This window comes from Hippocampus zosterae, chromosome 9 (genome assembly GCF_025434085.1).
Source record: "Hippocampus zosterae strain Florida chromosome 9, ASM2543408v3, whole genome shotgun sequence".
Lineage (NCBI taxonomy): Eukaryota > Metazoa > Chordata > Actinopteri > Syngnathiformes > Syngnathidae > Hippocampus > Hippocampus zosterae.
Genome location: NC_067459.1, coordinates 24,792,798 through 24,817,824, shown reverse-complemented (window position 1 = coordinate 24,817,824; position 25,027 = coordinate 24,792,798). Strand labels below are relative to the sequence as shown.

Here is a 25,027-nt window from a genome sequence, read left to right as displayed (position 1 = left end):
TTTTTCACGGCATGACACAATATTACAACCCCCCCCCCCCAAAAAAAAATGTATCATTAGATTTGATTGGGGCGGCCCGGTAGTCCAGTGGTTAGCACCTCGGCTTCACAGTGCGGAGGTACCGGGTTCGATTCCAGCTCCGGCCTCCCTGTGTGGAGTTTGCATGTTCTCCCCGGGCCTGCGTGGGTTTTCTCCGGGTGCTCCGGTTTCCTCCCACATTCCAAAAACATGCGTGGCAGGCTGATTGAACACTCTAAATTGTCCCTAGGTGTGAGCGTGAGTGCGAATGGTTGTTCGTCTCTGTGTGCCCTGCGATTGGCTGGCAACCGATTCAGGGTGTCCCCCGCCTACTGCCCGAAGACAGCTGGAATAGGCTCCAGCACCCCCCCCCCCCCCCGCGACCCTAGTGAGGATCAAGCGGCTCGGATGAATGAATGAGTGAAGTGTCGTATATACGAACCAGGCACGTATGGTTATGATGACGCCTTCTAAAAAAAACCACTTGATTTCCTCGCTCACTTCTTGAGTTTTGATGCTTGTATATGTTACATTCCCATATTCTCCCGCAATAAAAAAAACACGCAACCGAAATGTGATCGTGGGCTGCCGGAATGCGTGGATGGCCTTTCAATTGATTTCAATGAAAAGACGTTCGCAAATCTTGCCAAGCAAGCTGCGACGACCGTTGGCGACTTTTGACAGGCTCCCGGCCCTTTAAATTCAAGCAGCCGCTCGGCTCGACTTGGAAAATGAGATCAGTCGGCGGAAGGAGGGCGGGGCTTGCCCGCCCGCCAGCTTCCACTTCCACGCAGCGTCGCCCGTGGGAGCTCGAGCCCGACTCGCCGCTGGCCTGCTGTCAGCGCACCTGCCGGAATGTCGGAGGAAAACTAGTAAGTCTAAAGAGGGTTTGTGAGTTTTGGATTTAAAAAAAAGTGGCGAGTATCTTTTTTTTTCAATCAGGCTTTGACGGGGAATGAGTCGCTAAAGTTTTTGGAGCGGCTTCCAGGACAGGCGGTCGCGTCGACTTGACGCATTTACCGGACTTCCGACGGTGTCATCGCGTCCTCTGGCGATTCTTTTCCTGCCCGAACATGCTACAGGAGGGCAGCGGGAAGAACCCGCCGCCCGCGGCCGAAGCCGAGCGGCGCTTGCCGTCCGGAGACGCTGAAGCGCAGCCGGCCGCCGCCGCCGCCGCCGCGTCGGCCCCCGCGGAAGTAGCCCTCTTCGCTTTGCCCGGAAACGGCAGACTGGACATCAAAAGGCACGCGGTGACGGACGACTACAAAATCTCCAGCCAGGTTCTGGGTTTGGGAATCAACGGCAAAGTTTTGGAGTGCTTCAGTAAGAAGAATGGGCAGAAGTGCGCTCTCAAGGTAAGGCTCGCTCAACCCGCACGCCGCCGTGTCCGCCGATTCGGATGACTTTGCGACCACATTTCACGGCTGATTTCGACGGAGAACACTTTCGGTTGACTCTGAAAACTCACCTATTTGCCGGCGGTGTGCTCAGGCCCAACAAAAAAAGTACTATTTGGCGCCCTATGTTACTGGAGCGTTTTGGCAAGGATCCAGGTTGAGTTGAGTTGAGGAGTTTCATTTAGACAAAAACACGCGCTGCCACAAGCTCAAGTTTGGCCAATAAAGATGATTCCAATTCTGATTGCTCATTTGGCTTGAGGACATCATCACATCGACGCTATCCGCGTGCTAATTAGCGCCAGCGCGTCGCTCAGGATGCGATTATGCACGTGGCAGCATATTAGCACGCACACAACGGAAAAAAGGGAATCCCACGCGCTCAACTTCTACTTTCCAATGGCCGCCGCGGCCCGAGACTCGCACTGCTTGCTTCCTCTTGCGCACACCCGTACTGAGGAGCAGTTAGCGAACTCTTCGGTGTGACTGGCGAGTTCATCGGAAAATGGAACGTTTCCACTTCTTGAGTCGACAAACGAGAAGGCCGCTCGGCTTTCTAATCGCTCTTTGTGTGCGTGCGCTGTGGGTGTCGTCTCTCTCACGTGTCCGTGAGTCACTCGTTCCCGGCCGGTGACCTGAGCCGGCCTTCTTTTGAACCTCGCAGCACTCCGTGGCTGTCATATCCCAAAATACACATTGACCAGACATGGATGCCGTGTCAGCATCCACCTGCTGCCTCGATATGGGGATGTCGGGGGTTACACACACACATTGTGTGTGTGTGTGTGTGAATTTTCACAGTCAGTCAGTCAAAATGGAAGTCGGCTGGCATTTTGAGTTGTCGTTTCCCCTCTGGTGTCTTCCAGATCCTCTACGACAACCCCAAAGCGAGACGGGAGGTGGAGCTTCATTGGAGGGTGTCTGGCGGACCGCATATCGTCCGAATCCTCAGTCTGTATGAGAACATGCACCGTGGCAAGAAGTGCCTGCTCATCATCATGGAGTGGTACCGTCTCGCTTGTTGTCTTGCCATCTCTTCCGTTCGACTCCGAATGGCTCAAACCTCATCGCAAATTTAATTCCTTTGATTTTCCATCCATCCATCCATCCATCCATCTTCTACCGCTTATCCGGGGCCGGGTGGCGGGGGCAACAGCTTTAGCAGGGAAGCCCAGACTTCCCTCTCCCTAGCTACTTCTTCCAGCTCTCCCCGGGGGATCCCGAGGCGTTCCCAGGCCAGCTGAGTGACATAGTGTCTCCAGCGTGTCCTGGCTCTTCCTCGGAGTCTCCTCCCGGTGGGACATGCCCGGAACATCTCACCGGGGAGGCGTTCAGGAGGCATCCGAATCAGATGCCCAAGCCACCTCATCTGGCTCCTCTCGATGTGGAGGAGAAGCGGCTCGACTCGGAGCCCCTCCCGGATGACCGAGCTTCTCACCTTACCTTTGATTTTCTTTAGTCGGTTCTCTCCCTCGGTAGGCCGACATTTATCAGAACAAAAATGCCGTGAAGTCAAAAAGTCTCATGAAAATGTGCCCATTTTTGAATCAATGCTGTGTACAGCGGGTGTTGAATAAGGACTCCGGAATGTACCGGGCTCATATTTTCATGACTTCCGAAAATGAACAAAATGGGAAGATTTAGAAAGCACACGATCATCATTCAAAATGACATTTTACAAATTGTTCATTTTCAGCGAGCTAGCAATTTTTTGGGGGTGGGGAGAGCGGCGGGGGTGAAGTACGCCTTAAATACCTTAAATGAACCTAATGATACCGATGTCAAATCCTTTTAATTGGAACAACAGTTACAATCTGTCGGAAACCCCCCCTTCGCTTGGTTTGCCGTCAATGTCCCAGACTGGACAGGCGCAGGCGCAGGCGCAAAAGGCAGCGAGCTCAGCCCCGCTGCAAGCTGCTTCCTGTGACCGTGGAGGTCAGCAGAGGGTGACGTTGAGCAGTGTCACCAGCGTAAAAGCGCATTTATTCCTCTCTGTGTGCGGTCCGCATCCTCTGAGGCAAGCTCATCACGTCCCTGTTCCGTTGTCGCGACTATTCCTGATTCGAAGGGAGCCCGCCTTGGCAAAATATGCCCGCAATGGCTTGCTTTGACACGTCCAAAATTCAAGCGCGGGTGTGTCCCTTTTTTTTGTGTACTTCCAGTATGGAGGGCGGAGAGCTGTTCAGCCGCATCCAGGCCCGAGGAGACCAGGCTTTCACAGAGAAAGGTGAGAACTGAATCAATTGCGCGTGACTGCGTTGAGCCGCCCGTTGAGCGGAACCTCAAAGCGAAGTGATTAGAAGGCCGGGAACAGGTTCGCCGGCTGTGCTCTGCCGTGGCCGTTGTTCGGATTGACTTTTTTTTTGCTTTGAGAATGCTGTTTTTTTGAGCAGAGGCATCGGAGATCATGAGAGACATCGGCGCCGCCATCGAGTTCCTGCACGGTATCAACATTGCGCACCGAGATATCAAGGTGAGCGCAACGACAATTCCGCAACGGGCTTCGGCAACGCCGCCATGAGCCGGGCTGACGCCGCCGCGTCTCCCCCCGGACAGCCCGAGAATCTATTGTACAACTCCAAGCAGAGGAACGGAGTCCTCAAGCTAACGGACTTTGGGTTTGCCAAGGAGACCACCCAACACAACCCTCTCCAGACCCCCTGCTACACACCCTACTATGTGGGTGAGTCGCTCTTCATTTCACCCCCCGCCCCCCCAGTGTGAGCCATCCGCCCTCCCTTTTCGGCGGCCATTTTGCAAAAATTCAATCAGGAGTGATCCCAATAAAAGACACGGCAGGCACGCCGAGCCAGACGAATTGTACAGCTGGAGGGGGGGGGGCGTGCATTGACTTGAATCGCAGCGCCTAAAATGCTCGCACCCGGATTTGCCGTGCACCAAGCATAAGGTGGAAAGACTGAAAGGCACGCGTTCTTAGTGATTTGCATCCCCCCCCCCCGTTCCCCCTTCTCTGCTCGTGTTTCTGTGGCCGTGGATAAGCGCCGGAGGTTCTGGGTCCGGAGAAATACGACAAGTCGTGCGACATGTGGTCTCTGGGCGTGATCATGTACATCCTGTGAGTAGCTCGCCTTCGCCACCGGCCCGAAGTCTCCTCCGAGCCAAAAGCCGAGGCATCGTCGCCCGTCTCGTCCTCCCCCAGGCTGTGCGGCTTCCCTCCGTTTTACTCCAACACGGGCCAAGCCATTTCACCCGGGATGAAGAAGCGAATCAGGATGGGCCAGTATGAATTTCCCAACCCGGAGTGGGCCGACGTGTCGCATGAAGGTGAGTTCACTGACCCTTGGGAAATCTCGAGGTGGGCCGGACCCTTTGGCGATCAACCCGGCGGGGGCCCTCGGGAGTCGCTGAGATGTCGCTGTGACCCCTCGCAGGCAAAAGTTTGATTCACCAGCTGCTGAAGACGGACCCCAACGAGAGGATGACCATCAGTCAGTTTATGAAACACCCCTGGATCAGCGTAAGTGTTTGACTCGACCCCCCCCCCCCCCCCCCGCGCACGCAGCGGCACATTTCCTTGTCAATGCCGCGTTCACCGTTGGCGCGTTTGTGCCGCGCAGCAAGCCGCGGCGGTGCCCTCCACGCCGCTCCACACCAGCCGAGTGCTGACCGAGGACCGAGAGATGTGGGAAGACGTCAAGGTCGGAGAGACGCGGCAACGCTGACCCCTTCTGGTCGTTTTCTGCCATTACAAGGAAACCCAAAGCCTCGCTCGCTTGCGCGCGGCGTCACAAAGGCTTTCGGGGTGACGAAATCCCCGCGGTTGCGATCTCAGGAAGGAAGAATTGCATTGTCAAAGGAAATCCAAGCCGTACATGAGCCAGAAACACAACCGCGCTCTTCCTCCGAGGTTCCTCCAGTCGTTTAGGAGGACTTAAAAAACAAAACGATAGCAACAACAACAACGGTTTCAAAACGCGATCCACCTCGACCTGTACACAAAAAGCTCTGTTGCCACGAAGCACATGTCCGAAAACGGCAGCATTTGGGTTGGCGTGAAAGGGGAAATGAGTCAAAGTCTTCGGGCCTCCGAGCTAGGCTAACTATTAGCCTCGTGACTTCCACGCTCCTCTCCTTGACATTTGGACTGCGGCGAGCGCCGTGAGCCGGGCGTCCTTCGAACGCTCAACACGGCCAGTTGCTTCTCTCTTTAAGTCCGGCGACAGTGCGAGTTTGGGGGGGGTCGCTTTGAAATTGGCTTTCATGTCACAACGGCGCCCCCTGTGCCGGCGCAGTGTTTTCCCAACTGCGGCGAAATCCGCGGCCCCAGTTGGGAAACGCGGCAAAACTCTTACCTGGTGCACATTTTCGGTTAGGCGCCGATGCAGGCTGAAGCAAGAGCTGTAACTCAACCAGGTAAGAGTTTTGCTAACCCCCTCCCAAAAAAAAAAGTTACATCTAAGATCTTCTTGCCAATCCTTATGAATGTACTTTGAGAGCCTTCCGTCGTCTTGATTTCGTTTGTCTCTCCCGCACTGAATTTAAAGGGAATGAGAGGAGAAAGCGAGTCGGCTGTGTTCACACCCGCAGCAGCGCAAACCCCCTTTTGTAACCGCACCCAAAGAAAGAAAACTCCGTGATTACTGAAAGAAACCAAACCACTTTTTTATTTTCTGTTTCCTCCTTTTGTTGAGGCGAACGCCCGAAGCGTAATCTGCGTCTGATGTGTCACAGGAGGAGATGACCAGCGCTTTGGCAACCATGCGCGTCGACTACGACCAGGTGAAAATCAAGGACCTGGACACCTCCAGCAACCCGCTCCTCATCAAGAGACGCAAGAGAGCCGCCGCGGGGGCCAAGGGCGGCGCCGCGGTCTGCCAAAGTCAGTGAGGCGGGCGGCTCACCGTCACCTTCAAGGCCGGCCCTTTTTCAATCCGGAGATTGGCGGAAAGAGACCGCGAGATTTGCAAGGCTGGGCGGGACGTTTTGAGGCCTGCCTTTGGCCGCCGACGTGTTTGGAAAAGAATTTGAAGACGCTTTGGATCATAACGACTGTACGTTTGGGATTTAGGGGTGCCGTTTTCAACCGTATGCTAATCGGCGAGCGACGCTCGCCGACAAAGGAAACTCCCAACGTTGAACAATTTATTGACAGAACGTCATAATTTTGATTTTAATTTGTTTTTTTTTAACGCGTGACGTGACTACAATATGCTAGCGGTGGAGGAAAAGTGTCAGTTGAACTAGAAGTGCCATCTCTTATTTTCCCCGTCGCCCATCCTTGTTCAGGTGAGCCGCAGCCCAAACGAGCTGAGTTAGGGCGGGGGCGGCGCTGACCTTGACCGGGGCGGGGCAGGGGGGCGGGGCAGGGGGCGGGGCCCACCCTTTTGGCCTGCACAAATTGATGCGCGAGGGAGAATAAGCAGGAAGATGTTACGTGGAGGCGGCCCGGTAGTCCAGTGGTTAGCACGTGGGCTTCACAGTGCAGAGGTACCGGGTTCGATTCCAGCTCCGGCCTCCCTGTGTGGAGTTTGCATGTTCTCCCTGGGCCTGCGTGGGTTTTCTCCGGGTGCTCCGGTTTCCTCCCACATTCCAAAAACATGCGTGGCAGGCTGATTGAACACTCTAAATTGTCCCTAGGTGCGAGTGTGAGCGCGGATGGTTGTTTGTCTCTGTGTGCCCTGTGATTGGCTGGCAACCAATTCAGGGTGTCCCCCGCCTACTACCCGGAGACAGCTGGGATAGGTTCCAGCACCCCCCGCGACCCTAGTGAGGATCAAGCGGTTAGGAAGATGAATGAATGAATGAATGTTACGTGGAGCGCACCAAGAAGTTGAAGATTTGATCTTGTATGTTGGCTGCCCTCAGAGGTGCCGAAGGATACCGAAAATATAAGATAAGATAAGAAAATAAGATAAGATATCCTTTATTTGTCCCACACTGGGGAAATTTACAGCCTCCAGCGGCAAGAATGTAGGTAGAAAGAAGACAAAACAAAAACACCATTCAAATATGAAGAAAATGTCGTTTTTGAGAACAGCTCTTGCTCTGCAAAGTTTTTCCCGGTCGTTGATGAGAGTGACTTTCTTTTCGCATTAATACGCTTCACAATTCTTCGGACGGGATCATGGCCTGTACCGGTTATCGCAGCCTTGAGGAAGGCCGCAGTTTGATTGCGGAATAAAAAGGAATTCGCAGCAGGCGACAAATTGCGTAGCGGCCGCAGCAGCATCGCGTGACAGATTGGGTTGGACCTTGGAGCTTCCACTCTTGATCAAACAGCACAAGTGTGTCACTCCAACACACTTGTGCGGTGTTGTTTGCCTTCAGATGCCTTTGTCACCGAGTTCAGAGCAAAGTCTGACTCGTGTGCCCCTTTCCTGAACCTGCACTATTTGTCACCAAGACAATAAAGTGGCCCACTGATCTTGATTGTGAGCTCAGGGAGGTGTGTCTGTGTGTGTGTGTGTGTGTGTGTTGTTTGTGTGTGTGTGTGTGTGTGTGTGTTGCCTGGCCGTGTGACACCGGCGCGCTTTGCAAAACTCAGCTGTGGTTTGCTTGTGCCACATGGTTGACTTGTGACATTTGGTTGCGAAAGGCTTTGTGTGTGTGTGCGTGTGTGTGTGTGTGTGTGTGTGTGTGTGTGTCACAACTGGCTACAGGTCTTCAGGTCAGGAGAGGGCCGGCCAGGTCCCATATCAAGATGGCAACAAGAGCGTGCATAGCCGAATCCATTTGAAGACGCTTTTGGGCCTTAACTGTTTGATTGTCTAAAAAATGTCACCCATTTCTGGGGATTGGCAGCGGCAATTGCGAGGGTTGCGGGCGTGCTGGAGCCTCTCCCGGGTGTCTTCAAGCACGCAAGGCGGGCGACCCCTTCAACTGGTTGCCAGCCCTTCACGGTGTTCCACAATGGAAGCCATATAAAACGGTTGTGGACAGCATCGTTCTTGACCGGAGTCATTTTTTTGGGGGGGGGGGGGGGTGGCGGGGGGGGGGGGTTATTGAAGAAAAGCTCAACACAATCACAATGTTGTCCTCTATGGGGCCTTTCCCCCATTTTTATCACATGGCCCTGTCATGTTTCGGTTTGTGACCAACAGGTGGCACTGTGGGGCTTTTCCCTGCAGCTGCACACCTGTTGGTCGTTAGATAATCAGTGTTTGCTCTTGGCTACTGTCATTTTTTTTTTGTTGCTGTATTTTCCTGTCAGGTTTGTGTCGATCATGTTTCTGTTATTGAGTTTTTAGCATCTGCCATGGTTTTGTTTGTTACTTTGGATTCGTTTGGTTTTCGGGACTTTGTTTAGTTTTCTGTTTTAATACAATTCATCAAGTACAACCTGCTCCTCCCTCCTGCCTGTTCTTTGGGGTCCACCACCAACACCACCTCGCAAATGTGACAGGCCCCCACACTGCGGTATGTAGGGCAAGGGTTGTAAATCCGGGATGTTGGCCACGATTGGGTGCGGTGACCTCTCAGCTGTTGTTGGGATTCGAGATCGACAGTCACCCGAGCGCGCGGGAATTTGACAGCGTGTTGCGAATGACTTCTTTTGTCGGCGCACCCGCGTGACTTGCGTGTTACTCGGACGTATTGCGCGGCCAGTCATGACAACATCCATGCGCAACAGGAACAGGAACAGGAAGAGAGCATCCTTCACGCTTGTTATGTTCCACTGAAATTTGGTGTCGTCGGCACCAATGCGGTTCAGAGGTTAAGATGCTCGTTTTTGGGTTCGATACCTGCCCCCTTCAGCTGAGCATTAGCCCTGAGCCTAATGCGGCCATGGCTATCGAAAACGGACGCGTGACGGCGTCGCCCACCCGCTCGGTTAACCCTGTAACAACGAGAAAGGTCACAAAGTCGAACGGTCTCTTCGTGTGTCCAAGTTGGACGCTGTGTGGAATGGTTCGGAGAAGCTTGACTAACTTTGGACGTTACGCGAAGCCGTTGCTTAACTGCTTTTCTTGTGGCGCATGCACAAAGAGCAAGAATGTCCGGAGAATGTGAATGGGGGCAGGGGGGTGGGGGGGTGAGCGTGCCTTGTTTTGGACTGCGATAAGGCGAAGCGAGACTGGTCCAACTGGTATGTTCTGACGTGCAAGGTGGTTGCGGGGCTCGCAGCCTGAGGGATGGGTGCGACGCCCACTGGAAACGGAACTAGATTCCGTAGCCGACTTGCTTTGAAGCTCCTCCCCCCCCGCCAGGTTGTGCTGGACTTTTTTTTCTTTCTCTTTTTATCATGTCCTCAGTGTCATAATAGGCAAGTGGACACACACATGTACCTCGCAGTTCATGCAGGCCAAAAAACTGCTGCCCCCAAACCTTGAGATATTCTTTCTTGATGTCTTCCGTGTCACAGCTATCGATGTATGGTTCAGAAAAACAGATTTATTTTTTGGTAGCTTGAGAAGTCGATTGTTTACATTTATCTTAAGACACTTCCTTGGACCTTGTGTGCGTGCGTGTGTGTTTGCACGCGTTGTGGGAGGGTGCAAAGGGGGCAGGTACCGCTACCTGATTCCGTCCACTTTTGCGGGAAGTCTAGCTTGGGGCTTCGCCCACTCATTTGTGCGCGGGCGTGTGCGTGCGCGCGCGCGCGCCAGGGTTGGCAGGACGAAGCATCAGCGAGGCGCTCGACTCTTGGCTCCATCCGTTGGCAGACGGACCCACGATGAGGGCCTGCTCCGGTCGATCCAAGCCGGAACAGAACCAGGGCAGAGCGGGTAAGAGGGCTTCTGCTTCTCGACCTTGTCGCGGGCCGTCGTGACGCCGCAGGACTCGAGACTTAGCGCGGCAAAGAGGAGACGACGTCGCGGACGCGCCGCGCGTGTGTCTCCGGTCGGCGAGACCTTTCCCCTACATTTGCGACAACAACAACAACAACGACGACAAGCTCCCGACGCCGCCTTTCGCGTCGCGTTGCGCCCCGCTTCGCGAAACGCGTCGCGGTCGAGTCGCCGTTGAAACGAAACCGTCTCGTCGCCCGAGCGCTCTTTTTTTTTTTTTGTCTCGCCATGCACGTTCGAAGCTTCTCGCGCATTTCGGCGGCTCGTTGAACGCGGAGCGTGTAGCCTTCTGGAAATTAGCGGTGCCAGGCGGCGTTTTGCAGAATCAGCTGTTAGCTGTTAGCTGCTCGAAGGAGGGAGAGACCTAAGGCGGGGGGGGGGGGGGGGGGGGGCCCGCTTTTCGAGGTGACTGCCCTGAAGTTGTACCTACACCCCGCTGAGTCCAAAAGAAAGCGATTCTGCTACAAAAAAAGGATCGATACACTACCCGGGCCCTTAAGACCCAACTTTTGTGTTGTTTTGGATCCAGAAAATGCATTGTTTGTACACACACATACACACAGTCGGTCAGAAATGGGACCGGGTCACTACTTGTGTCCCTTTGACCCAACTTTGCGGGTTGTTTGGTCCAACACGCCCATTTTTTTTGGTCCAACTTTCTGGACCCACAACAGGTCGGTTCATCGTTTCACTAAAATGGGCTTATTTTTCAGACGTCAGTTTTCTTTCTTTTTTTGGGGGGCGGGGCTTTTTTAAATTTGATAACCCCCCACTTCGGCCCCGGGAGAGCAAAAAAAAATCCCGGAGCTGTGGCTGAAAGTCAAGACTCTTCACATGTGAATGAAAAACTCTCCACGAGTGCGAAACAATCCAGTGAACCCGTCCACCGAATAGCGAGAACCGGGCGTGAGAAGTAACCTTGCACCGCAGCGCCCCCATTTGCACGCTGTTCGTATCCCCCCCCCTACCCCCCCCCCCACCCCCAAAGCCACGCGCGATCCGCAGTTGGTTAGTGTTCACCTTCTTTCTCGTCTTGAACGGCCACCGAGACCCAAGAAATTGGAATGAATGGTAACTCGGGAGCTATTTTTAACGTGACCCCCCCACACGCACAATAAAAAACGTTACAAACGACCTAGGTCTGCTTCATATTGTAACATAAACTGCACTATGCATCCAAAAACGATCAGCTGTGTGCTGACACACGTTTGAGTCCACTGACGGGTTGACCCTTAACCGTTCAGGGAATGAAGGAGCTCTTGAAGCGAGGTCCACGCTTTCGTGTCATGTAGGTCACATGACCCGTTGCTCCTGTGTTCCAATCGAAAGAGGCGAGATGAAAATCCTTTGTTGTCACTGTCAACATTTCTGGCTTGATTCGCGGACATAACGTCAATCATCTCCAAGTTGGCGTCAATATGCCAGGTCGAAGGAAAAAGCGCAATGCCGCCACCTAACGGTTACCGATGCACCGTCAGCTCCGTCACACCGAACCTGGCAAGAACCGGAATGAGACGCGAGGTCCCCCGCAGTATCATTCTCGGGATTTTGTCAACTCACGAATACTCGCTACTTACTCCCCTACCGTGGTTAGTGTAAAAAAAAAAAAGTCAATGAAATATTTTTTCTGACTGATGAAATTCTCTGGCCAAATGTACCGAGAGGCGACCTCGCCGACGTCTTCCGTCGTCACGCGCGCTGTCGCTGTGACGACGGACGACGCGGAAATGTGGCTGCGCGCGCATTGGGGTCGTTACGACCAATCGTGGCGGCGCGTGACGTCACATAGCGCGATCAAGTGGGAGGCTGCCGAGACGGAGGCGGGCGGTCGCATCCTAGTCCCTCGAGCTCCGACCATGAAGCCCCGGTCACCTTCGGAGGAGCATCACGGGAAAAGACCCCGAGTGCCCCCCGCGGCGGCATCCACGTCGCCGCAGGACGCAATGGAAGACACGCCGCCCTCGCCTCTGACTTCGAATCTGAATCCGCGGGAACTCACCCAAAATCCCCTCAAGAAGATTTGGATGCCGTGTAAAAATGGCCTGCCTGAGAGGCACATTTCTCAAAGGAAGGGTACGTACGGCGTCGGCGTGGCATCGGACAAGCTGTTATTATTGTTAGGGTGTGTGTGTGGGGGGGGGGCATTCATATTTGGGTTACGTCTTTCCTTTCAACGCCGGGCGCTAAAGCAGCCAAGCCGGCTGCCGTCGTGTGCTGCTAGCTTAAACCGTTAGCTGCTAATGCGGTCCTCTTGCACCTGACGTCACACATTGGAGGAGCCGAGCAGAAAGGAGCCGAGACGCCTCGGAACGATTATGGCCAAGCGTGGCAGTAGCCGGCGCGTAGCGGACCGCGGCTGCCTCGCTCGACATTGCGCTGATCGGTGCTATATACGCGGACGGGGTCCTCGCTTGACGCCGGCGTCCCTGGAGCGACACGACTCAACGCCACTTGAACACTTTAGTCCAGGGGTGTCCAAACTTTTTGCCAAGGGGGCCAGATTTTATGTGGTAAAATGTCGGGGGGGCCGACCTTGGCTGACATTCTTTACATTGAACAACAATATTGTTCAACAAATTTTAGTAAGCCAGTCTGTTTCACATTTCCATTTTTATTTTAATTTCAACAATCTTAAGAATTTCTTTTGGTTCATTTGAAACAGGAATTTGAAATATGACATATCAGTCAATATAAACACGGAGTGATGTCTTGTTAACTCGTGAGTGATGCCCTCTAGTGTCTAAATGCTATTACTCATTTAGTGAATGCTATTACTCATTTAGCCACTAGAGGGAAGCAGTACTCTATGAAACATCACTCACCAGTCTACGAGACCTCAGTCAATGCAACACGTGTTCCATTGCGCCCAACCTGCGGGCCAGACGGCACTGATTTTATGACGGGGGCCGAGGGCCGGATGAAAGTCGACCGCGGGCCGGATTTGGCCCGCGGGCCGGACTTTGGACATGCCTGCTTTAGTCGGATGGCGCAGTGTGACAAGCGACCAACAAGGCAGCCGTGACACATACTGTGCTCAAGTGCTGTAACGCGAAGAATACATTTTTGAATCTCGACTGCCTAATCTGAGCGGAGAGAGCTCGCCGGAGTGTTTGGCATCTGTCTCGGATCTCTCGTGCTGGGGCGAAAGCAGTGAAACCGCGAGCGATAGTGAGTTGAGCACAGAGATGCCGTTTGGCCACCGTGCCCTCTCACCCAGTCATCTGTGAAAACGCTGTCCCGGTGAGGCAACTGACTGTTAATGCGACGCGCCCGGTTCGGATTGTGAGAAGCGTCGTCGGTCGCACGCTAGGCTCCGTCGCCAGCGTCCTCTTTGCGGCGATCAAAGTGACCCCCCCCCCCCCCCCCATCAATGAACGACCTTGCTCCCTTTCTTCCGCCACAGTATGTATGACCAACTGCCCTACCCTGATCGTGACGGTGGGCCTTCCTGCCAGGGGGAAGACCTACATCTCCAAGAAGCTGACTCGCTACCTCAACTGGATCGGGGTTCCCACCAGAGGTGCCATTGCTGCTCAAGGTGAAATCAGGAGTTGTGCTCAAATTGATGATGGATCCTTCTGTCTTCTCCAGAGTTCAACGTAGGACAGTACAGGAGAGAGTGTGTGAAGATCTACAAATCCTTTGAGTTCTTCCGTCCAGACAATGAGGAAGGATTAGAGATCAGAAGGTGAGTGTCTGGTCGGCGGCGTTTGACTTTGACCTCCATCATCGATCGGGCTTCCTTCCATGTGACCTTTGCAGACAATGCGCTTCGGCCGCTCTAAACGATGTACGGCAGTACCTCGCGGAAGGAGGAGGCCAAGTTGCGGTTGGTCCCGTGGCGCTTAGGTGTCGGATGTCGCCTCAGGTGGCGCCTTCATCGTTTTTTCTCTCTTTGTGGTGGGTGGGGGCCGCAGGTTTTTGACGCGACAAATACCACCAGAGAGAGGAGGGAAACCATCATCGAGTTTGCGGAGCAGAATGGCCTCAAGGTAAGGAGTCAATCTGCCCCCCCATTGCCTCGGAGCCCGCCATATTTGCCACGCCATCTTGTGATGGGTGTCGCCACCGATGGTGTTCAGGTCCCCAAAATGCTCATCTTGTACAGGCCGCGGCATGCTTGAGCCGAAGGACTTACTTGTGGCCGTGCTTCCTCAGGTGTTCTTTGTGGAGTCTGTGTGCGAAGACCCCGATGTGATCCAGGAGAATATCGTGGTGAGCGTGCGGATTTGCAATTCAGATGACACGAGGCCCCAACGAGCGAGCTGACGAGCGTGTGCGTCTCTTGCGCTCATGGTTTCTCGTGTGTGTGTGCTTCTGCTTTAGCAAGTGAAGCTGGGCAGCCCCGACTACACAAATTGCAACACCGAGGAGGCGGTGGAAGACTTCATGAGGAGGATCAAATGTTATGAAAACTCGTATGAAACTCTGGATGAGGTCTTGGACAGGTGAGGAGTGAATGCAATGAAAACCGTTGGAATGGTGCAGCGGGCATGCCGACAGCTTGTTTGCGTGCTGCCACCCCGTGGCTGAGTGTGGAATCTCACCCCCGCTTCCCTAATAATCATTCATTCATTCATTCATCTTCCTAACCGCTTGATCCTCACTAGGGTCGCGGGGGGTGCTGGAGCCTATCCCAGCTGTCTTCGGGCAGTAGGCGGGGGACACCCTGAATCGGTTGCCAGCCAATCGCAGGGCACACAGAGACGAACAACCATTCGCACTCACACTTACACCTAGGGACAATTTAGAGCGTCCAATCAGCCTGCCACACATGTTTTTGGAATGTGGGAGGAAACCGGAGCACCCGGAGAAAACCCACTCAGGCCCGGGGAGAACATGCAAACTCCACACAGGGAGGCCGGAGCTGGAATCGAACCCGGTACCTCTGCACTGTGAAGCCGACATGCTAACCACTGGACTACCGGGCCGCCCTCCCTAATAATCAAGAAGCCAAATTGAGTGTTGACTGGCCCAAAAAATCCGAAAGTCAAGCACGAAGGGCCGCGCGTGATGATTGTTTCTTTCCGCTCTCCGTTTAGGGAGCTCTCCTACATCAAAATTATGGACGTGGGTCAGCGCTACTTGGTCAACCGGGTCTTGGACCACATCCAGAGTCGGATCGTCTACTATCTCATGAACATCCACATCACGCCTCGCTCCATCTACCTGTGCCGCCATGGCGAGAGCGAGCTCAACGTCAAGGGTCGCATCGGGGGGGACTCGGGGCTCACGGCCAGAGGCAAAGAGGTGCGCAAGACATGGCCGCCCAAGTGTTGGCGGGAGGAACCCAACGCGTGTCTCGTTCTCCTGTTTGCAGTTTGCCAAGAAGCTGGCCCACTTCATCCGGGCTCAGGGCATCAACCGGCTGAAGGTGTGGACCAGTCAAATGAAGAGAACCATCCAGACGGCCGAAGCTCTCGACGTGCCCTACGAGCAGTGGAAGGTCCTCAACGAGATTGACGCCGTGAGTGCCCAGCTTCAGCTCAAATGCTCGCGCGCCATCTTTTCTCATACTTGTGTGTGTGTGTGTGGGGGGGGGGGCGGGGCTCACTTCAGGGTGTATGTGAAGAGATGATGTATGAAGCGATTCAAGAGCACTACCCTCTGGAGTTTGCACTGCGGGACCAGGACAAGTACCGTTACCGCTACCCGAAAGGAGAGGTCAGTCACGTCATGCGAGATGGGAGACAAACGCTACATTCGTGTTTCTTGGCAAAACGTGATAGGGAGTTCACAGGGGGGCTCAACGATCCTTTTTTTAATTTTTATTGTGGTTTAATATGGTAGCATTTTTTTTCCCCACGGTCCTCTCCCCAATCCATCCATCCATCCATCATCTACCGCTTATCCGGGGCCGGATCGCGGGGGCAACAGCTTTAGCAGGGAAGCCCAGACTTCCCTCTCCCTAGCTACTTCTTCCAGCTCTCCCCGGGGGATCCCGAGTCGTTCCCAGGCAAGCTGGGTGACATAGTCTCTCCAGCGTGTCCTGGGTCTTCCTCGGGGTCTCCTCCCGGTGGGACATGACCGGAACACCTCACCGGGGAGGCGCTCAGGAGATGCCCAAGCCACCTCATCTGGCTCCTCTCGATGTGGAGGAGAAGCGGCTCGACTCTGAGCCCCTCCCGGATGACTGAGCTTCTCACCTTATCTCTAAGGGAGAGCCCGGACACCTCTCCCCAACCCCCCCCCAAAAAATATTGAGATTCTGCAGATGCAATTGGCCTCCATCTTTGATTCCTCCTCATTGAGAACCGTGTGAGGTGTGTCCTCGCACACTTTTTACATTGACTCTTGGGAGTTTCATTTTGGCCACTTTCATCCCGGAGCGCCTCGTTTCAAAAGAAAAAGTCAAGACGGGGGGGTTGTTGATTATTTTGCGCCCGCTTCAAGGGGAGAAACGCTTGGCGTCGTCGTCGTCGGGAACGTTTTGGCCCTCCCTGTAGCTCACCAGTGAATAGTATCGAATCCATTTGGAATCCAAAGTTCATGTCTGAGGTGGTAGGCGCCGACGATCGACACCCAGAGTCCAATCCCAAATTTGCCTGTGTGTTGTGGACTCCATCAGTCCTACGAGGACCTGGTGCAGCGGCTGGAGCCGGTCATCATGGAGCTGGAGAGGCAGGAGAACGTGCTGGTCATCTGTCACCAGGCCGTCATGCGCTGCCTGCTGGCCTACTTCCTGGACAAGACCGCAGGTGAGTCTGGGAGACGCAACCACTTGGAACAAAGCGCGTCGCTGCCGATAATTGATCGCCGCACCGGAAATAATGCATCGTTTTGTTTTGTTTTGCCTCTTTAAAGGAAAAAAAGAAAGAGGACAGATTAGTTTACCACACACACACCCAAAAAATGTAGCAAGCAACACGTCTAACTTCCAAAACGTTGTTTCCCGTCGCCGATGTTGTGGCAGCACCACGTCCCGTGATGGTCTTTGTGTCTGTTTGCACCCAGAGGAGCTGCCCTACCTCAAGTGTCCGCTGCACACCGTGCTGAAGCTCACGCCGGTGGCCTACGGTAAGGACGCTTCAGCCTCGAGCGATGCCGACCGGCACTCTTTTGAACCAGGCCCCGCCTTCTTTCCTCAGGGTGTAAGGTGGAGTCCATCAGCCTCAACGTAGACGCCGTCAACACGCACAGAGAGAAACCAGAGGTGCGTACGACCACACGCTGACCCATATTCGGTGCGATGAGACCGGACGGAACCGGATCGCTTCAGCGGCCGAACGTGGCGACCCGAATCAAATTGCTGTCTGGACACAAGAAATGGACATCTTCCGAACCGCTTCATCCTCACGAGGGTCGCGGGGGTTGCTGGAGCCTATCCCAGCTGTCTCCGGGCAGTAGGCGGGGGACACCCTGAATCGGTTGCCAGCCAATCGCAGGGCACACAGAGACGAACAACCATCCGTGCTCACACTCACACCTAGGGACAATTTAGAGTGCCCAATCAGCCTGCCACGCATGTTTTTTGGAATGTGGGAGGAAACCGGAGCACCCGGATAAAACCCACGCAGGCCCGGGGAGAACATGCAAACTCCACACAGGGAGGCCGGAGATGGAATCGAACCTGGTACCTCTGCACTGTGAAGCCGACGTGCTAACCACTGGACTACCGGGCCGCCCTGAAATGGACAACGCGCCCTTTCCAATTAAATCTAAACTAAATATGTCCCGTCGCTCACTTTAGTGGAGTCACGCGGCTCGCTAACCTGACACTTGTGACCGTTGAAAAGCAAACAGCCCGCCGACGTTAGCCCGCCTTGTTTTTTGTGTGTTTGCTGAACAGAACGTGGAGGTGTCGCGGATGTCGGAGGAGGCTCTGCTTACCGTGCCGGCCCACCAATGAGGCGGCGCACCTCCACGGGGCCTCGTTCGCGCAACCCGCCCCGCCTCTTTGCTCTCCGCCGTCCGCGCTGCCTGCACTGCACTCGCGTGTCCGCTCGCGGGTGACGCCATCGATGATCGCTGACTGGCATCCAGTTCACTCTTGATTATTTCTGAAAATATGACGCGGAGCTCGTTGTTGTCGTGCGCACGCTCCCATTTGGGGAGAACAAATGAAGGGACTGCTGTGCGCATGTGAAGTTTTGTCCCATGAAGTTTTTCCTTCTTTTCTTTTCCCCTCACCACTTTGAACCGATGTAACGCTGTTAGTTTGTTTTTGTTTAACGCAAAGCTACTTGTACTTTTACAGCATTGCACATTGTCTGTTTCAAATTCTTACACAAGTGCGTAGAATGTCTCAAGTGAAAATCATGGAAGTCTCGCTCCGCTTTTTGACGGTGTCGTTTTTTCCTCCAGTCACAGACCTGACGGAAAAAGATGTGTTGTTCCTAAATAAACTCCCTTCACTCAACGATGCTCCACGGCCACTCTCGTCAACGTCTGTTGTCGAATCGACATTTCTTTGTGACACTCTGTGGTTTATTCCACCCGCTTTTGTTCGACAGGGGCGCAAAGGGACTTGCCTGTCATCAATGTGCAAATGTCCAAGCGATGCCAGTCTTCAAGCCGAACCGTTCTTCCTAGTGGCAGAAATAAACCGGTTGAGTCACGTTGAAGTGGGCAAAATCAGTTTGGCCTCCAACTCGAGCCACTGAAGTCAGCGAAGAAGAACCCGAAACCCCGTTCAAGATGATACTAATGGCAGCGTGTTATACCGGAGACAAATTCCTTGTGTGTTCTACATACTTGGCCAACAAAGACGATTCTGATTCTTGATCAGGAATTGTATCAAAGAGGAGGCAGTACGTGTTTTCCCGTTCACTAATATACGGTGTGATTCAAAGGGCCTAACGGGCAGAGTTAACGCAGACTCGCGTCTCTGACGCACAAATAAAAATGCACGCCGACTTGTCCAACCTGAAATGCAGCAATCTGACTTGTCGGATCGCGGTGAGCGTAACCAAGGGCCACCGGGCTTGTCAGCGGTTACGCAAATATCAATAAGTTCCCGCTTCGTCCCTATGATGCACATCGGTGAAATTTCACTTCCTCCATAATACTCACGATCGCCTTCATCACAATAGTTGGATTTGTTGATAGTCATTTTCGCTAACTCGTTTGCACGCTGTCGCGCATGCGCATGTGTACGGACGTTGCCTTCACGAGCTCCCAACACTATGCGTTAAATCGAGGGACGATTGAAAGAAAACGGACGATGGATTGAAATGAGATCATTTCATTGGCTTTTATCTCAATGTCGTGTTCGTCTGGAGAATTCAATTGAATAGCACCCCTTCACAAACCGCAATTATGATGTCGATCGATGTAAATCTACGTGTCGAGTACAGTTCCTGACACGGGCGGATTTGAAGTGAACGAATTCTCCACAGTGAGCGGCAAACTTTTACTTACTTCTCACAATTAAGATGAACTCAAAATAGTAAAGTGATCCGGAGAAGGGTTCGCACAAAAGCGTGTGGTTTGTCGTACACCTGACTAATCGCAACGGGAATTCCCGAGGCGCATCCGCCTTGAATAAACTCTTTCCCACAGCACGTGAACGTAGCAGGAGCACAGCACATTCCCGGCGCACCGCTCGCGACGAGTTTCGAGTTCCGCGTCCAGTGTCCCAAGCGGGAGAACCGGCGCCGTTCCTGGTCAGAGCAGCCCTGAACCGGCCACCGAGGAATCAGCGACTGGCCAAGGCGAACGGCGAATCGTAGCTCCTCAGCGAAGTGAACCGAAACCGGATTTGCAGCGAGTTTTAGGAGGCGTTCGTGTAGCGTTTGCTCAGTGGCAACCGCGGTAGATGGACTCCGTTCCAGGACGACTTCACCTCGAGTAAACATGTTGAAGAAGGATCGGAGGAGGCAACCGACGGCGTGAAAAGTGACTTCCAGGTGGACGGCAATGGCTTGATTCCTGCGCGCGACACCGCCGCTGTCAGGGGCGCTCATGTTTCTTTCGGTGCGAGCGAGAGAAAGTTTCCTGCGCTTCACTCGGAAATAAAAGCGCCGTTTTGTGACCGCGTCAGGCTCGCCAGCATGTCCAACCCCGCGTTGAGGAAGAACCACTGGACCTCGCGACTCAACGAGTGCGCCGTAGCCAAAGATGCACGGGGGGCCTTGAACGTGCCCCTGCGCGGCGGGGCCGAGAACGGAGAGTTCGCGTTCGTCGGGCAACTCGAGCAGAACCGAGTGCTTTACAACAGCGGACGGTTAAACGACGGAGAGCTTCTTCTGGAGGTGGAGAACACCCCCGTCTCGGGATTACCCCTGTACGACGTGCGGGCCCTCATCGAGAGCTGCAAAGGTCCCGTCCGGCTAAAAGCCGTCAGGCCAGGTAAGAACCGAAGCGGCGTCGACACTCGCGACAAACCGCCAGCACGTTCACGCTCCCGACCCCCCTACCCTATGCCCCAATCCGCCTTTGCGTCTATCAACACAATAGTTGAGATTTTCAACTTTATTGAGCAATCATCAAGTCAAAAGTATGAATTTGAAAAATCGTCTGGGCGGCATCGGGTCCAGAGGATCGTTCTTGAAAACGATGATCCGACAAGTCAATCCGCCTGATGCTTTTCATTTCCTGACATCGACTCCCTCTTTCACATTTGAGCCAAACATTTCCCAACCTTGCGTCCCCATTCAAGCCTTTGGTTTTTGTCAGCCATGGTTGGCTGCCATTGTCCGCAAGCTCAAAGAAAATATTGGGCCCATCCATCCATCCATCATCTACCGCTTATCCCCGGGGCCGGGTCGCGGGGGCAACAGCTTTAGCAGGGAAGCCCAGACTTCCCTCTCCCTAGCTACTTCTTCCAGCTCTCCCCGGGGGATCCCGAGGCGTTCCCAGGCCAGCTGGGTGACATAGTCTCCAGCGTGTCCTGGGTCTTCCTCGGGGTCTCCTCCCGGTGGGACATGCCCGGAACACCTCACCGGGGAGGCGCTCAGGAGGCATCCGAATCAGATGCCCAAGCCACCTCATCTGGCTCCTCTCGATGTGGAGGAGAAGCGGCTCGACTCTGAGCCCCTCCCGGATGACTGAGCTTCTCACCTTATCTCTAAGGCCCGTCTCGTGGATTCTCTTGGTTGCGACAAGATTTCTGCTGCCTGTCTTTCCAAACGAGAGCAGCAGGCATCCTCGCGCGGTGGCCGTTGTGTCTCGTTCATGGTCGTCTTGACCCGGCAGGGCCCCGCTCGGCTTTGACGTCGAGCCGATGTGACAGCTTCCCAGCGAGCGATGGCAAACTGCTTTGGGGACGCGCGGATCCCGAACGGCAACGACGCTCACGTCACGTTGCCATGGCCGAAAGAGCCAACCGCATTCAAATCGGTCATCCATCCATCCATCCATTTTCTGAACCGCTTAATCCTCACTAGGGTCGCGGGGGGTGCTGGAGCCTATCCCAGCCGTCTTCGGGCAGTAGGCGGGGGACACCCTGAATCGGTTGCCAGCCAATCGCAGGGCACACAGAAACGAACAACCATTCGCACTCACACTCACACCTAGGGACAATTTAGAGCGTCCAATCAGCCTGCCATGCATGTTTTTGGAATGTGGGAGGAAACCGGAGCACCCGGAGAAAACCCACGCAGGCCCGGGGAGAACATGCAAACTCCACACAGGGAGGCCGGAGCTGGAATCGAATCCGGTACCTCTGCACTGTGAAGCCGACGTGCTAACCACTGGACTACCGGGCCGCCCCCCGTCAACTTCTTGAGGTCTAAATTGGTTGTCCTCTTCAGCTAGCGCCTTGCTAATGAGAGCTTCTGGATGATAGCGCTCATGCTAGCCGCGTGTGGATTTGCGCCTGGTTGACTTTGTTGAAGGAATCTCTTTGCTTCCGTGCAGCTTAGCTTCCGCAAAGATCTCTGGCTTGAATTTGCATGTCTTTGATCTCTTTTATTTTTAATGCGAGCACACGAGCAGGAGGGAGAAAGGTAAGAAGTGTCGGCTATAAGCGCCTTACCTCCCTTGGGATCAAATCGTCTTGAGTGTGGGTCGGCGCTCGGCGCCATTTGACGCCAAATCCAAGTCACCAGCTAAACGTTGGTCAAGTTACCTTGACAAATCTCTTCCCGAGGGGTTGACGCGAGTCGTCTCGCGTCAACATCAGGAAACGCACGTTCCCGAGAGCTTGAAAATCAAACGAAACGTCTTCGCGTGACGAGCAGCTTTCTCGGCCTTTATTGTGGCGCAGCATCACATGCGATTTGCCGATAAGAGTCATTTTCGTGGATCTGCCGACTGGGAATTCCTGCAAATGAGAGCGCGCTGGGAATGCGGCGCCGGAGATTCATCTCGTAACCCCCACCCACCCAACCCCCCCCCCCCCCCCCCCCCCACCCAACCCCCCCCCCCCCCCCTGCTACAGCCGAATCTCTTGCCATGTCTGAGCAATGCGCACTGCAGGACGGACCGACAAATATTTATTTTTTTCCGTCGATATAAAGGAGACGAGGAATCGCGCTGGCATCTCCTCAGAAGGGGTCAAAAGTCCCCCCCCGCCCCCCAAAGAAAAATCCGGCGTTGCTCCTTCAGTGCCCCCCTCCCCCCCATACACATGAACGGTGTTATCAGACACAACAGCTGGAAACACAAGTGTTGAGGTGTTAAACATTGTTATTGTGGGGCTCCCATACCCCCCTCCTTGCCCCCCCCCCCCCTGCCCCGAATTCCTGCCTCACTTCCTCAAAGCATTGTGGACTGCTGGCATTTCCTGCACGGTCGGGCAAAGGTTTCGCACACACCGAGGACCCTTTTGACTTATCCGGCGGCGCCGCGTAGGAAGATCACGTGACGGCCGAGCAAATGGTGACTCTTTGCGTTTCGGCGACGGCAACAAAATGGCGGCCGGCGCCATCGCGTGGCAACTCTCTGCGCAACTACGTTTGGAGGGAAACTCTTGATTTGCCGCTTGCTTTCCTCAGGGCAAAGGGCAAAGGTCAACCACCTCAAGGTTGGGCCCTCGCTTGACATTCTTGAATCGGTGGTTTTTGGGGGGCGCAAAACGGCGCCGCGGCGGCCATGCCGGCGCCGATGCCGAGTCGGCTCATTCCGCACATCCGAAAGCGATGGACGGACCCGTCAGTTTGGTTGAAGTGTTTTCTATTTGTCTGTGTCGCAAGGCCCGTCTGACAGGTTGGAGCGAAACCGCCGCATTCTTGTGCTGCACCTGTCGGCGGCTGCGCTGGGCTGAGGGAGGGGCGGGGCGGCGGGCGGGGGAGGGGGGTAATCGACCATGTTTGGGGAAATGGCGCCGCACGTGCGCGCCCGTGGGAGTTTTTGCCATTCGACGGCACGAAAGATGCTTGAATTGGTGTGGGAAGTGGTCCCCCTCCCTCCAAATCCCGGTGCTATCTTGGAGAACTCTGGCGTCACCCGGCTTCTGCCCCCCCCCCCCGGCGTGCAAACGAGGCCTCTCTTTTGGGCTTCCGCGGCAAAGCTGGAAGCCCAAGCTATCGTCTGATAACTGGCGAGCCGGCGGAGGGAGGAGAAGCTTTCGGTCTCATGATCATGCGGAGGGGGGGCGGGCGGGCTTTGGACTTTGTTGAGTTGCGTGAGGATGAACAGACGGCATTCCCGGCATTCCTTTGCTTGACGGCCCCCCCCCCGTCATCGCCTTCTGGCTCCAGTGGACGGTCACTGGGGTGCAAGACAATCTTGCACAAGTATGACACCTAACAAGCGGCGAGAGAGAAGCGCGTCCCATCACTTTCAAAGGCCAGACCCGCCCCCCCCCCCCTGGCCCCCGCTTTGTGTCAACTGAGCGCGCACCTCCGCTACATTTCATCAACAGGTGAAGGATGTGTCCGAAGCGCCGTCTGCATGGGTGAAAATACATTGCAGTGGCACGGTGGATTTAATTTCCCCCCCACCCCCGCCCCCCCTCCTACGGGCTCAGAAGATGCTGACGTCACTCGGCCCGCTAGCTTAGCGGCTGGCTGTCATGGGAAGGACGTTTTGGACCCGGGCATCGATTGCAATCTTTGCGGCCGTCCCTCTCCACCCAAGGGCAGTTGGGAGTCAACGGGGGGGCGACAACTGCGGCAAACCCATTCCTTCTTGGGGGGGGGGGGGGGATTACAGAGCCGAGTCTAAAGATTTGACCAAGTCAGCCCGACGACACCCGCGGGGCAGAGAGCCGAGTCCTGTTCACTTCATTTTTCATCCGCCAAAATAACGAAAGGGCCCCCGAAACAATTTCTGTCCGGCTTTTTAACAAGTTTTGTCGTCGCGGTGCCGCGCGTCTCGTTTGGGACAGCGCCCCCTTTGTTCGCTGGCCGTCTCTCTGAGAAACTCCGGAAGAAGCTTGGCTTTATTTGTGTTCCCGCACCGAACGGAGGCCACGGTGACCTTTTTCTTGCTAACGCGTCTCTTTTTTTTTTTTTGTTTTGTTTTGTTTCGCTCCTCCCGCAGCAGGCAAACCCGATTTGCGCCAAGGTTCTCAAATTTGTACGCCGGCGATCGGCAAACAACGCGAATCCTTCGGCCACCTTCCCGCCGCCCGCTCGTGTTCCCTCGCCGATTAGCTGAGAATGCGGCAAAGTCATCTGATCTCTGCCGGAATTGCCACACTGCGGAGAGCACAAAGAATCCTTTTTTTTTTTTTTTTTGCCGCGCTCGGGGCGAGGGCTATCTTTTGACATTCCTACTGGGCGTGCGCTAAAGAAACATTTTCATGGGCGGCGAAGGATCGGCGCTTGAAAAAAAGACTTAACGGGCGTCGCCGTCTCCGTGACGACGTCGGCTCAATGCCGTCGAATGACTTCGCTCCGTCTGTTCATTGATCAATTTGATGACGGCCGCCGCTTGATTCTGGATCGATTTCGGGACTGCCGTCGCTCCCTTCCGAGGCCTTAGCCTGCGATCGCAAGCTAATTACCGCGCGCGTGTCCGGCTTGCAGTCGCGGC

General features: G+C 54.6%; 5 protein-coding genes across 13 annotated transcripts in view; 4 read left to right on the top strand and 1 right to left on the bottom strand.

Moving 5' to 3' along the window:
• LOC127607535 (cytochrome c oxidase subunit 6C-1) overlaps positions 1 to 25,027 on the bottom strand; it is a 116,822-nt gene that overhangs the window by 1,435 nt on the left and 90,360 nt on the right. The window lies entirely within an intron of this gene.
• The window catches only part of LOC127607517 (cytochrome b-c1 complex subunit 1, mitochondrial-like), a 117,017-nt gene that overhangs the window by 43,965 nt on the left and 48,025 nt on the right, over positions 1 to 25,027 (top strand). The gene's annotated exons all lie outside the window — the stretch shown is intronic.
• Positions 763 to 6,555, top strand: LOC127607523 (MAP kinase-activated protein kinase 2-like). 3 transcript variants are annotated; one of them, XM_052075915.1, is made up of 11 exons: positions 780 to 890; positions 961 to 1,373; positions 2,282 to 2,421; positions 3,578 to 3,642; positions 3,809 to 3,888; positions 3,972 to 4,098; positions 4,416 to 4,491; positions 4,576 to 4,700; positions 4,808 to 4,893; positions 4,994 to 5,074; positions 6,108 to 6,554. In XM_052075915.1, exons 2-11 carry the CDS (start codon positions 1,092 to 1,094, stop codon positions 6,261 to 6,263), a joined length of 1,218 nt encoding a protein of 405 aa, XP_051931875.1. In that variant the 5' UTR covers positions 780 to 890; positions 961 to 1,091; the 3' UTR covers positions 6,264 to 6,554. The 3 variants fall into 3 exon arrangements, with proteins under 3 accessions (XP_051931876.1, XP_051931874.1, XP_051931875.1); XM_052075914.1 differs by having other exon boundaries at positions 777 to 1,373; XM_052075916.1 differs by lacking the exon at positions 4,994 to 5,074 and having other exon boundaries at positions 763 to 1,373; positions 6,108 to 6,555.
• On the top strand, positions 9,933 to 18,524 carry LOC127607510 (6-phosphofructo-2-kinase/fructose-2,6-bisphosphatase 4-like). 3 transcript variants are annotated; one of them, XM_052075893.1, is made up of 14 exons: positions 9,933 to 10,102; positions 13,569 to 13,685; positions 13,757 to 13,853; positions 13,928 to 13,994; positions 14,083 to 14,157; positions 14,324 to 14,380; positions 14,492 to 14,613; positions 15,208 to 15,415; positions 15,486 to 15,632; positions 15,725 to 15,829; positions 16,734 to 16,863; positions 17,120 to 17,182; positions 17,254 to 17,318; positions 17,955 to 18,524. In XM_052075893.1, the coding sequence occupies exons 1-14, from the start codon at positions 10,051 to 10,053 to the stop codon at positions 18,012 to 18,014; spliced, it is 1,365 nt and encodes a 454-aa protein (XP_051931853.1). In that variant the 5' UTR covers positions 9,933 to 10,050; the 3' UTR covers positions 18,015 to 18,524. The 3 variants fall into 3 exon arrangements, 2 of the variants coding, with proteins under 2 accessions (XP_051931853.1, XP_051931852.1); XR_007964095.1 differs by lacking the exon at positions 9,933 to 10,102 and adding an exon at positions 11,838 to 12,238 and having other exon boundaries at positions 17,079 to 17,182; XM_052075892.1 differs by lacking the exon at positions 9,933 to 10,102 and adding an exon at positions 11,842 to 12,238.
• Positions 19,939 to 25,027, top strand: part of LOC127607505 (membrane-associated guanylate kinase, WW and PDZ domain-containing protein 1-like) — a 35,015-nt gene continuing 29,926 nt past the window's right edge. For 4 of the 5 annotated variants that reach the window (XM_052075879.1, XM_052075880.1, XM_052075878.1 and 1 more), the window contains exon 1: positions 19,940 to 20,455. In XM_052075879.1, the coding sequence (XP_051931839.1) occupies positions 20,158 to 20,455 (298 nt within the window). In that variant the 5' untranslated portion in view covers positions 19,940 to 20,157. Of the gene's footprint in view, positions 20,456 to 25,027 lie in introns of all 5 variants that reach the window. The other variant, XM_052075881.1, reaches the window with a different exon arrangement.